The sequence below is a fragment of the Medicago sativa genome, chromosome 2 (genome assembly GCF_051527215.1).
Source record: "Medicago sativa cultivar Bolivia chromosome 2, Bolivia_mono, whole genome shotgun sequence".
In the NCBI taxonomy this organism is placed as follows: domain Eukaryota; kingdom Viridiplantae; phylum Streptophyta; class Magnoliopsida; order Fabales; family Fabaceae; genus Medicago; species Medicago sativa.
This window is the reverse complement of record NC_140750.1, coordinates 48526167-48540019: the sequence shown is the minus strand read 5'-3', so window position 1 is coordinate 48540019 and position 13853 is coordinate 48526167. Positions and strand designations below refer to the sequence as shown.

The window sequence follows — 13853 nt, the reverse complement described above, 5'->3', positions numbered from 1 at the left end:
TCATACCTTGTGGTGGTTGAAAGCTAGTAATGTGGTTTTTAATTTTGATACACAAAATTGGTGGTCGAGCCCGCTTTTATGTATGGGCATCGATTGACTTTGTTGTAATTTGACAGGATGTTCCTCTTTTCGTGATTGTTATGGCACGCCTTGTGCTTCAACAATTACGTTGTTCATGGTAATATAATTTATTTTTGTTTCAAAAAAAAAAAAAAGTCGGTTTGTCGATGAAATGACTTAACCATTTAATTCAAATTATTTTTAATTAATCTTTGTTAAGTCCTCGGGTATCTAGAACCAACTTAATCAATTTACATTTAATTATGAAACTGCTACGGCCTCTTCTTTTAAGGCTAGTGGCGGACCAATCGACTTTACAATTAATTGGAACCTTTTAAATCTACTTATCGTTGATGAGGTTATTATTTGTACTTTCATTGAACAAAATTGTCTGCCTCGAATGTGAACTTGCTAAGCCTACACTAGTAGTTCAAGTGTATGAGTTTAAGTATCATTGCGTTATGGATCACTTGATAAAAGTGTATGGAACCCAAATGGGTTGTTTTTATACCTCAATAACTACAACAACAACAACAAAAATTCAAAATGACCAATTCCAAATTTTACTTCGAAAAAATGACATTCATATCAACCACATAGCTTTATAGAATGTGTGAACTAGCTTAACATATAAATTTCATCCCACATGTAAATTGTAATTGTCGATCGTACATGACATTAATTTGCTAAGGATTTAGACATTGAAGAAATTATGTATCCAATATTCGATCGATCTCTTATACAAACATCTACCTATAAAAAAAATTAAACTTGAACATCACCATCTTTGACCTTGCAATCATTCTCCTGTTCTTCATCACAAACCATAACCTTGGCCCCAACGCCTCCAACTTCAACATCTCTACCCATACACCGACGACACCGACGTTTCACCCATCCAAAACAACCTCTACCTTTGATACTCTCCAATGGGGTAGGTTCCCTTCGATTACACATGCGAGTCAAGTAGCAAGAGAGCACAGCAAGAATGGTAAGAACAATGATCACCGCAAAAAATGGGCCAATAGATCCTGAAGATTTCCAAGTACTAGAGCTTGGAGATGAAATAGTTTCTCCTGATTGTTGTTGCAGTGGCTGTAGAAGTGCAGAAGATGCTCCTGTTGCCATTGCATTGGAATGATTATCTTATAATTGAAGTAAAAATTATTGATGTTGGAGTAAGCATATATAAAGGGAATCATGGAAGTAAAATTGATGATTAATTAAGATTTTCAGGTTCCTTAGCATGGTGAGTTTGAAATTTTGAATGGGTGGAAAAACAACGTGGAAAGGGTTAAATAATGTAACTGTACACTTTCTTTTATTTGTTCATTCATGTGCATGGTTTGAATGCAGTGGAAAGTAGGGTTCTTCTTTTATGGGATTATTATTTGTTCTTTTAAATTTTTTTGTTAAACTTTATAGTTAGACACTGCATGCATGGATGACGCATACATGTGAGGCTTTTTTGTTGGCACTTTGATTTCTCTCTAATACTTTATCTAAACTTGCATGATAAATATATTAAATAAAAAATGCACTACTCAAAAGTTATCTTTCTATTTTCTTAATATATATATATATATATATATATATATATATATATATATATATATATATAGGGGTTTGCTAGAACACACCCACTAGTTTTTATGTGGGAGTGTATTAGCAAGTAAATAACTAAAAAGTGGTTAAATACACCCTAAGGTGTATGTTGCTATAACACACCTTCTAACAAAAACAAGTAGGTGTGTTCTAGCAAATCCTATAGGCATTTGCTAGAACACACCCACTAGTTTTTATGTGGGAGTGTTTTAGCAAGTAAATAACTAAAAAGTGGTTAATTACACCCTAAGGTGTAGCTTTGCTAAAACACTCCCACATAAAAATTAGTGGGTGTGTTCTAGCAAACCCCATATATATATATATATATATATATATATATATATATATATCTTTCTATTATCAAACAATAGTACCCAAAAACTGCAAGTTAACACAGGGACCGGTTTAAGAGTAAAACCACCATGAATATATAATTTTTAATTTAATTAAAAGACCACTGTCTCAACTAAAGTTAAATTGATTGACTTTATGTTTTTGAGAGGAAATTGATTGATTATTATTATCGATTGAAATAGAAACAAAATAAAATTGATTATAAATTTGAAAGTTAAATATGTTTTTAATCCCTACAAAATTATGTTGAAAAGGGGAAGATCGAATTATCTATGGTTCAAGAAGCCTAGCCTTCTTTCTTCGTAATTCTACTGAAAGGGGTCGATCCACTTTATCGATCCACTTTACTATAAGTAAATAAAATCGAAAGCCGTTTCAGGTGCATAAACAAAAAGGCGCCTTCGGTGCTATAGAATGATTTTGTATGAAGAAAAAAAACACGAATTAAACCCCAAATTCAATAAATGATTTTATATTTTAAAGCATGTGATAAATAAAATTTTGATCAGGATTCATTTTGATTATTGATTAGGATTCTTACATGCTAGGCGATCTCTAATGCTTATGTTCTGGTTTGCGTGCATTTAAGTTATTTTGAAAGAAATAAATAGTCTGATCTTTTAGTTTAAAGAAAGTTCTCTTTATCCTCGTGAGCTTAGCTCAGTTGGTAAGGACAATGCATGATATATGCAAGGTTCGGGGTTCAAACCCCGGCCACCAAAAAAAAAAAGTTCTCTTTCATAACTTTTGGAGAATATTAAGATAACATTTTTTGGTGGGCTAAGACTAATTTTGCAAATTTTAATTGTCAATATCATAGCTGGTGGTTAAACCCTCTTATGTGTTTGGGTATTGGCTAAGTTTTAACCTTAAGTTGTTTCTCATTTTTGAGATTCTATTGTAAGTTATCATAACTTTTGGAGAATATTAAGATAACATTTTTTGGTGGGCTAAGACTAATTTTGCTAATTTTAATTGTCAATATCATATCTGGTGGTTAAACCCTATTATGTGTTTGGGTATTGGCTAAGTTTTAACCTTAAGTTGTTTCTCATTTTTGAGATTCTATTGTAAGTTATCCTCTTTTGCGATTTTTTCCTCGGATACCTTTTGTGCTGAGGAGATTATTTGTTGTTAGTAATATATTTCATTTTGAGCTCTTAAAAAAAAATCAAAATTTAATAAGTTCACTAAAATATTATTACAAGTATTTTATTAGAACTCTATATTTTAGGCCGTCCCTGGTTAACGGAGATTCGAATTTCCATGTACCTCAATGATTAAGCAAGCACTGTTTTTTTTTTGAGAGGATTAGATTAAGCAAACTTAGACTTTTGTTTTGGCGAAAACTAGTCATTTATACCAAAATCTGAAAGTGGTGTTGTATATGAAAAGACAAGTGAGAGACTGATTCAAGATGACTATGATAGAAAGCCTAAAAGAACGATAAATGATATTTTTATAATTATTTTTGAGACAACATTTTTTTCTATTCCTTTAGGACAAAAATAATAAAAAGAAAAGGGAGTAAAAACACAATATGAATATGGGTAAGGGAGTTGTCTTAAAATTTGTCATAAATTGGTTGTATAAATATAATTTCTCTAAAAGAATTGATCAAAATTATTTTATTAACAAAAAAATAAAGGGTGTGTTTGGTTTGCAAAACAGTAAGTACTGGACATAACAGTACAAGACAGAACAGCACAACACAAGGCAAAACAACACAGGATAAATTTTTAAGGCATTGAATAATTTTTTGTTTCATACGATTTTTGGGGGACGAAATGCTATTTTGGATTTTTAGACAACTTGTACGTGGGACAAAAAGTTGTGCTGTGGTTTAGTGAAGGACAAAAATATGAGTTTTTGTCCTGTCCCTTGCATTCAGTTTGTCCTGTACCTGAAACAGTTTTACAAATCAAACACTGGACAACTGAAGTTGTTCTGTCATGTCCTTCATTTTTAGCAAATCAAACGCACCCAAATGATACTCTCTCCGTCTCTATATCTAAGCAACCATTTGACTTTATTTTGGTCCATAAATGTAAACCTCTTTTCAAATTACTATATGCGTTTATTATTTTTTTCCTAAACATATCTCTAATTAATACTACTAACTTGTCTTGAAATATGAAAAGTCAAATTTAATACATATATAAACAAAAGACAATTTGGTAATATTAACACACAAAATAGACACATTAATTACACTAAAAACTTTTCTTATGAAATGTAAAAAAATGCAAAGGGGGCTTACATACAGAGACGGATGGAGTATATGTACAACTATTTATCTTTTTTAAAAAATTGTACAGTTATTTATGTGACTATTTTTCGGACAATTTTTTTTCTTCTCTTTTGAAATTAAAACAACAAAGAGAAATCTCCCTCTTGTGAAGGCTTCTTTATCTTTGAAGGATTATCGTCCAATCACCCGCTTGAGAAGTTTGCATAAATTACTCTCGAGTGTGTTTGCGTCAAGATTAGCAAAGGTAGTGAACACAATCATTTATTCATCACAATTGGCATTTTTGAAGGGGAGACATTTGGTGGACAAGGTGTTGATTGTTAATTAAGTCATGGACTTGGTGAAGAGGTTGAAGCGATAATGTATGATTTATGAAGTTGATTTTGAGAAAGCTTATGATTCAATGCAATAAGGTTTTTTGGAATATATGATGAGAAGGGTGGGTTTGTGTGATAAGTGGGTGGCTTGGATGAGGACTTGTATTTTTGGAGGTAATATGTCCATTCTTGTCTACGGGAGCTCGACAAACGAGATTTGTGTTCAAAGAGGCCTAAAAAGAGGGATCCATTAGCGTCATTTTTGTTTCTATTAGTGGCTGAAGGGTTTAGTGGTGTTATGCCAAATGTGAAGCAAAGGAATTTATTCAAAGGGTTTGAGGTGACAATATGTGGTACTCTAATTTCACATCTTCAATACGCGGATGATACTCTTTGTATAGGGTGCATTGATCCAAAATCTTTGGACTTTGAAGGTGGTGCTAAGAGGCTTTGAAATGGTGTTGGGGCTAAAAGTTCATGTTTATAAAAGTTCTTTTATTAGTGTGAATGTCTCTACGATTTTTATGAAGATGGCGTGTGGCGTAACATCCTGTTTTTCGCTAGAATTATTTTATTTGTTTATTATGTGTGTTTATATGTGCTTGTGTGTGATTACTTGCCTTTGTGTGTATTTTATTAGGGATTAGTGGATTTTTGGCCTAGAAGGGTATTTTAGTCATTTTTAGACTCAGGGGTGTTTCGGTCATTTTGTGAGTAAGGGTAAATTAGGCATTTATTAGAGGGTTATTTTTGGTGTTTTAAGTGAGAACACTTATTTTTATTAAGTTATTAGTGAGTTGGAGTAATTATTTAAAGCCAGTAATTATTTGTTATTTTGATGGTTTAAGTGAGTAGTATCTTTGGAGAATTAGTCGGTAAGAATGTTAAGCTTATTAAGACAATTAGAAACCAAACCCAATTGTGAGCAGACTATATAAACATGACACTAAGAGGAAAATTAGGTTTTCTACTCATTCATTCACTTCACAAAATATTTTGAGAGGTAGAAAGAGAAAGTGAATCACAATTTAGAGAGAGAAAAGCTTGAAGAGGGAGAAAACTTGAAGAGGGGATAGAGCTTAAGGGGGATGGTTTACTTTCACTAATTAAACTATAATCTCTTATTTTCAATTATAGGTTTAAGTGCTTTTATGTTAATTATGATTTTTTTGAAATTTGATGATGAAATTCGTGCTCTTAATTCATGTGAATTTAAGGGTATGATAAACTTCATGAATTTGATGTGTTATGTGCTTAAAACTCATGGTTGTTGTTGTTGATAAATTGTTTCGATGATTTTTGCTTAATATGGTAAGAACAAAGTTGTTGTTGTTGATTGTCGATGAAATTATGAAATTATGCTTTGAATGAAGTTGTGTTATGTTATTGATGGTGAATTATACCTCGGGTATTGCTATTTGTGAGGTTATGTCTAAGTTATTGTTGTTTTTAAGAGTTTTGATGAAAATGGATCATTAATGGAGAATTGTGATTCTTGATGAATTAAGGTGAAATATTGGTGTGTTGTGTTGAGATAAGTTGAATGAATTTCTGTTTTTGGTCATGAAAAGTTTTGGGAAGCAACTTGGGTTTTTGTATGAAAAGCTGGTTTAAGTGATTTTGGGAAAATAAACGATTATAAGTGATTTTGAGTAAGCTGTTTTGGGATGGGGGAAACTTGAATTTTTCTATAGAATGTGATAGAGCTAAGTGTAAGGAACGCATAGGCGAAAACGGAATCGAAATCGAATTAACAGTTTGAATTTTACGTGCGAAAACATGAAAGTTGAAAATCTGATTTTTGACCAGGATTTCTGGTGTTTCGATGCTGGAAAAATCGTGCCACGATTTGAGAGGAACGTGCCACGATTTTGACAGCCCAAAAACCTTAAAAATGCATTTTTCTTCAATCCAATTGCTTCCAAACTTATTTGTAAGTGTATGGACTTTATCCTAACTATCAAGATGTGTTTTTATGAAGGAAATAACATTGTATAAAGGGTCTAATGAGGTCTTGTGTTGATTATCATTAAATGATAAAATGAGACGATCCTAGGTGAAATTTGGAATTAATCGAAAAATTGTCTATGATACATATATGTATATGTTACTGCACTCATATGTGAATTATGTATATGCTTGGTTGATGCGTATGAATTTGGTTACTTTGATTTTGGTGGGATAATCGGAAAATGTTAGTTTTTGCAAACATAGACGAACTTTGTCAAATTAAGACCTTATGGTTGGATAACTTGTAAGAGACTTTGAATTCATGTTAATATGATGGAATAAGAGTGAATCAATGATAATTGGGTGTTTAATATGGTGGGTGCCATGATGTGGATGATTGTTGTCTTTTATGCAAAATGTGACTTTGAGATATTATTGTTTCTTTGGGGTGATACTTGTTGATGATAATTCTTTGGTGATTTTAATGTAATGATTTGGTGATGACTCTTGTTGAGTATGACTTGTGAATTATGATGTGAACGTGTTATTTTTTGTGTGATGACTATTTAATGAATGTTTGGTGATAAATATGATTATGTTTTGGTGTTGATTATGATGATGATTTTAATGATGGTGATTTATTATTGATGGTGAATTCTGCATGCAAAAATGACGGTGATTTAATGGTGCTTGCATGTATGAAAAATGTCGGCGTTTATGTCGGTGAGGTGTTGTTTGAACGTATGCATTATTGAGTCATATGTTCATGCATTCATAAGTAGGATATTTATATCCAAGGACGGTGATTAGGATACTTTGTATCCAATGACGGTGATTAGGATATTTATATCCAACGAAGGTGGTTAGAATACTTTGACGGTGTTTGATACCACATGCATATAGAGTCGTGTATAGGCGCATTGCATACATTTGGTGAAGTTGTTAAATATGTCATATTTGATTATGTGCTTGGTAAACCTTGGTGATTTATGTGCATTGGTGAACTTAATCAAACAAGTTTGAAAGCCTCAACTAAGCATACACACAAGTCACATATGAGTGCAGTAGTGTATACATAAACATCTCGTAGGCCAATTCACTCTAATCCCAAAGTTTCACAAAGTTCGTATCATTTTGCCGTTTTTCAAAAATTCAAATTTTCAAAGCAAAACCAAGTTAAAGTCCATGATTCCATCCAAAACATTTTTATAAATCATAACAATACTAGACAGCTCTAGTCCTACCCTTTTTCCTTGAGAAATCGAGTTTTCAAAAATTTCATGTTCTTGGACTATTTTCAAAAAGTTATGATACGATTCACAAATCCAAGTCCAATCTAACTCAATTGGTGTTACCAAAGGTTTAGAAAGCTTAGATACATTTAATTACATCAAAAGAATCAGTTTGGAACCACCCGGATCGACTCCGGATGCCCGGAACACTTAAAACTAGGCATGGCAATGGGGCGGGGTGGGGACGGGTTTTACCTTCCCCGTCCCCATACCCGATTTGAATATACTTACCCGTTACCCTACCCATACCCAACGGGGATGAGAAATTGAATCTCATCCCCATCTCCGACGGGTTCGGGTATCCCTGCCCCATCCCCGTCCCCGCATTGAATAATTTTTTTTAATAAAAAATAGAAGTTTTTTTTCATCCCCAAGAGCAACATTGTAATACATTATCCAACAATACGCTCACTTTAACATTTGTTAGACGGATTGATTTAGTTGATTCTTTAAATATCAATGGTAGTTTTTATTAAAATGAAATTTATCAAACAAAATAACATGACATATCATCATAAAGTAATTTTTTACATTTGGGACAGATTTGGGTATGGGTTCGGGGTGGGTACCTATATACCCGTTACCCATCCCATACCCGTGTTTTGAAATCGGGGAAAACCCATACCCATACCCAAACCCAGTCAAAACGGGGAAAACCCGTCAAATTGGGTTTGGTTCGGGCGGGTAACCGCGGGTATGGGTTTTGTTGCCATGCCTACTTAAAACAAGGAATGTTGTCACTGAGAAACTCACTTCAAGCAAGATTCTCGCTCCAAGCGAGTTTCCCCTGTTCTAGTTGAACTCTTACGGGTTTTACACCATTTTCTACCCAAAATCCCCAATTTTGATCCCTCCAACCCCAAATTCGACCTTAAAGCTTAAACACTAGATTGCAAACATAAAAAGGCATTCAAAACCACAACAAACATCGGATTAAAACACCAACTCATCTCAAATCATCATCTAGTTCATTTTCACCAAAAGCCACCATTTTTCTCATTTCTCATTCAAACTTCAAAACAACCACACCAATTCAAAACCCATCAACATACAAACATCAACAATCATTAATGAAGTGAATTCAAACATGTTCCAACAACAATCATTAATGAAGATATTATCCCCCCCTTACCTCTACTCTTCAACAATTCAATTCAATTCCTAGCTTCGATTTTGCTCCTAGCCACCAACCCCAAGCTTTCTCTCTCAAGTTCTTCTTTGCTCTTCAAGATCTCCTTTCTTTCTCTACCTCTATCTTAGAAATGTTTGTGAAAATGAGTGAAATGAAGGTTATGACCTAATTTCTCATAAGACTAGTGTTTATATAGTCTCTACTCAAATGGGTTCAACCTTAGTTGTCTTAATGGGCTCAATATTCTTACTAATTATTTCACCGAGTTACTACACACTTAACCGTTAAAAATAACGAATATTCACCGTCTCTAATTAATTACCCCATCTCACTAGTAAATTGGTTAAAATAATTATTTCCACTTAAAACACTAAAAATAATTCTCGTAACCAAAAGACTATTTTACCCTTGCTCACCAAAAGACCAAAATTCCCATGAGTCTAAAATGACTAAAATACCCTTCTTAAGCCAAAATCCACTAATCCCAAATAAAATACACACAGAGATAGCTAATCACAAACAAGCACTATAAACACACATAATAATTAATTAAAATAATTCTACCAAAAATCGTGATGTTACAGTAACCCACATAAATAAAAACAGTTCAATATGTTCAACATCTGATCCCAATTGAAAATGTGCAAATTACAAACCCGACAACGCCTTTGCTATGCAGTAGTAGTTTCCCCCCACTAGTACAGAAAACACTTTTTAAGTGGGGTGAAAACGACTTTTTAAGTCGGTTCTACATCCCACTTATAGGTGGCCGACTTAATAACTATTTTGATTTTAAGTAGTCTATATTTCACCCCAATTGAAAAGTTATTAATTAAGTCGGTTAACCCTACTTAAAAAGTTATTAATTAAGTTAGTTCACCCCACTTAAAAAGTTATTAATTAAGTCTGCCTGCCCCATATAGAAAAGGCAAAAAAGTATTAAAAAAAAAAATCCATTCGACCCATTTAAATTCAAATTCTTTTTTTTTTTAGTTTCTTATATATTATACATGATAATAAAACAGAATTTCATAAATTAATCTAAAACTTCATACACAATGTCTAATATTATCATTGAACCAAATTCCATATCAAACACTAAACAAATTCAAAGCTACAAAATCTTCTTATAAGCTACTTCAGATAACACAAGAGACAAGCTAACAACAACTTGGTTAGAAACATTCACAAAGCATCATCAGGTTCAGCAACAGTTAAAGAGGCAACAGTTTGGTCAGCAATCTCCACAGAAACCTCTCCATAAGTAGTGAACTCCATAGCTTGGTCATGTTCAACTCCAAAGCATTCCTTATTTTCTGTTTAAGTATAATCACAAGTTTCCACCAGTTCAGGCTGCTCAGATCCTGTAAAATTGTCAACATCATGTTCAGATTAATAAACAAAAGCAAATTATCATTGGTTGTTACTAAATTAATAGCAATAATTAAGAACCACAAACATCATTGTTCAGAGAAACCACTAATGCCAAAACCTATATCAACTTTTACCATCCTCACATTATTCCCACCACCATCACCAATTGCTAATGTTCTATAATCACACAATTTTAAGATCTGCACATGCTGTGACAGACAGTGGTAGAGCAAACCTTCATAATTTTTTAGGTGAATTGAATCATAAGCAGATATAATTCAGACACTGAAGCATAATCCTTCAAGAGTTTGATGTTAATTGAGATTACAAAACTAATCCTCTTCAATAGTTTGATGTACATTTTTATCTCCCTCCTCTACTCCAATTCTAGAGACCTTGAGAGAAAACTTATGGACATATATTGGTTTCCTAATCCTACAAAATAATATAATACCTAGACTCTCTTGAGTATAAGTTCGTTTGTCATATAACCACTTTGTATAAGTTGTTTCTATTATAAAAATAAATAATAGAAACTTTCCTCCTTAGAACTTCTTCCCGCCATAGAAACTCACTCTTCCTTATAAAAAACAATCCAAACCAATTATATCTTTGTTCAAATACTATATCAACAAAAACAAATAACATGAAAAGTTGCAAATAGACACCAATCTTATCTTTGTAAAAATCACTTTCAAGTAGCTGATACGGTAAAATTCCATATATCATTGTAGCTGATACATTGATTTATCAAACAAACAAAATCATCAAAAACAGTTTCAAGTAGCATAAGATCTATTGCTCTAGGCAATATCTCACAACCACAACACCTGGAAGAACCCCCTGTCAGTAATAAGCTTAACAAATGCACCATATTATTTTCTTTATGCATGTGTTTACATTTATAATTTATGCAGAGAGATTTTTTTTCTTCATTACAGATTGCAGATAATAAAGATTCAACTCTTCTCAAACTGATATTTACATTGACCTTTGTAAATAAATTCTATATCAGTTTTACACTAAAATAACATGTAGACCAAGATTTTCGGGTGTCAATCCATTGATTGGACTTGAACCTTCAATCTACCGGACTTACTCGATTTTATTCTTAGGAAGGGAAAAAGGAGATTGAAAAACCCTTTTTGGATCCGGGGGTCGGTTACGATTCAGGAAGGTGTTAGGCACCCGCGTCGTTCCCGGTACTCCGTGAGAACCTCTTTCTAACTTTATTTTTATTCAAAAATTTGTTGTTTAAAGTTTGAAGTGAAAGAATGGAGGGAGAAGAAGTGGGAGTTTTTTGTTATTTTTATTTGATCGATTTGAAAGGATTAAAGCCTCTGCCTACGTACCCTTAAAAGGGATCAAAACCGCCATAGTTCTCTCTCAAAAAATATTTTTTGGGTTAGGTTGATTTTAATTTGATTTTGAAAATGATTTTGAGAAGGGTTGCGAGACCTCAAGGTATAGAAGAATAAAATAGAAGTGAGGTTGTTTCATTTTATTTGAGAAATTTAGTCTAAGTTTAATTAAAGTTCATTTAGGAATTTGATTAAGAAAATAAAGGAAAAATCTCTTGGATTTGGATCCAAGGTTTATTAAGAAAATGATTTGACTTTTGCTTATTTTGATTTTTGAGATAAAAAGGTTTTACTAAACTAACGGTAAAGTTATCGTAACGACGTGAAAAGTAAAGCGAGGTGAAAGCGATAAATAAAGTGATAGTGTCGGTGCAAGTGCCGGTGTGTGCAATTAATACGCTATTACATACCATCCTAGGGGCATTCTAAAGCAAGAAATAAAAAGGTCAAAAAAGAAGATTACATCAAAGCCTAAAATACACTCTAAGATATGGAATTTTAAATAAAATGCAAGGGGAAAAGAAAATGCATGAGATTAAAGTAATCATGATATGACAAGATAATAAGAAATTTAAAAGCATCATATGCTAGAATAGAATGCATGATGTTAAATTTTTTTTTTAAAAGCAATGCATGAAGTAAAGCAAAATCAACAAGAAAAAAATATGGAATAAGGCACTTAAAAGCATGAGATAACATTCTAAAAATATTAAAGCCAAAATAAAAAATATGGAGATCAAAGCATTAAAATGCATGAAACATATTTAATTGAAAGAGAACTAAAAGAAATGCATGAATTGTTTTGGAAAGAGTTAAATGAACAAGAACAAATGCAGGAGGGGGGTGTAGTAGCAACACAGGGGGGTACACTTAGCAAAACAGTAGAAACAAAGAGAGAAGGCAGTAGGGCTTGAGCAAGCCTGCTGGGTTTGGGTAAAAGAGCTGGATCGGTTAGATCCATGGTTTATGGGTCGGGTATGGAGCAAGGTCCATGGGTTTGGCTCAGACAGGAATGATCTGGACCTTCTGATGAATCCAGAGGCCCAGATTCAATCACTGTAACATCATCACAGCCGCACAATTAAATCAAAGGGTTAAATCAAACAAGAGTGCATGGTAACAGATAGAGTAGCGCGCGTTGGATTAAAGAGAGATAGGGAGGAGGTATAAAAATGGAACTCAACAGATTCTCATTCATTTTTCACTTCAATTCTCTTTCTAAAGATAAAAATAAACCTCCTCCCTCTCTCTACAAATAAACACGCCGGAGAAGATAAGAAGAGGGTGGCCGGAGTTCCTCCGGTGCGGTGGTTGGCCGGAGCGCCGCCGCACTGGAGTATTTTTTTATATTTTTTTTAAAACTTTTACATCAACGGACTCCTCTTCATCTCCTCTATTCATTTTTCAAAACATTTTTCAACAAAAACGAATCTAGCTTCAAAGATTCGACAAAAAAGTCACAAAATAAGAGACAAGGCGAAACTCTTTACCTCTTCTTCTTTTTCACATATCGGTTTTCTGATGAAGGTGTTGTGCAGCTTCTTCTTATTCCTTCACGTCCTTGCTCGATCTAGTTCCGATTCAATCTTTTGACTCGGTTTTGATTCCGAATCTCCTTCTTCTTGCTTCTGTTTCCGATCCAGTTCCGTTTCAGCTCCTTCAAGTGATTCAGTGCAGATTTCAGCTTTGTTGTTACTGTATGGAAAATGAAATCGAAAATAGGTTGCGGTTTGGTTATGATAAGAACCGATTTGTTGTTTTTGATTTTGGCGAATTTGATTGCTGTTGTAAGGTTGGATTGGAAATGGTATGGTGTTTGTGAGAAGAAAACGAATTTGGATTATTGTGTTGGTATTGTGTTGGTGTTGTTATATGAAGGACGGTTTTAAGTTGTTTTGGATTGTATTGATCTGATGCTGAGTTTTGGAATGGTGTTGATATCTGTGATGATTGTCTACGTTACTTGATGAATTTGAGTTCGAAAATGATTATTGAAAAAAATGTTCATGGAGTTCTTGTGTTGTTCATAATTTTTATTGAGTTTTTTTGTGTTTTGATCTGTAAAAATGGAAAGGGAATGGTAAATTAGGGTTTGTGTGATGGTAGGCTGCGGCTGCTAATCATTGGCCCCTGTGTCAGTCTCATAAATGTTGTATA

General features: G+C 33.3%; 1 protein-coding gene across 1 annotated transcript; it reads right to left on the bottom strand.

Annotated features, from left to right (window-relative positions):
- Nucleotides 1-600: 600 nt before the first annotated feature.
- LOC146947082 (uncharacterized) lies at nt 601-1305 on the bottom strand. The gene has a single exon (XM_085744780.1). The coding sequence runs from the start codon at nt 1186-1188 to the stop codon at nt 826-828; it is 363 nt and encodes a 120-aa protein (XP_085600906.1). The 5' UTR covers nt 1189-1305; the 3' UTR covers nt 601-825.
- Nucleotides 1306-13853: the final 12548 nt, after the last annotated feature.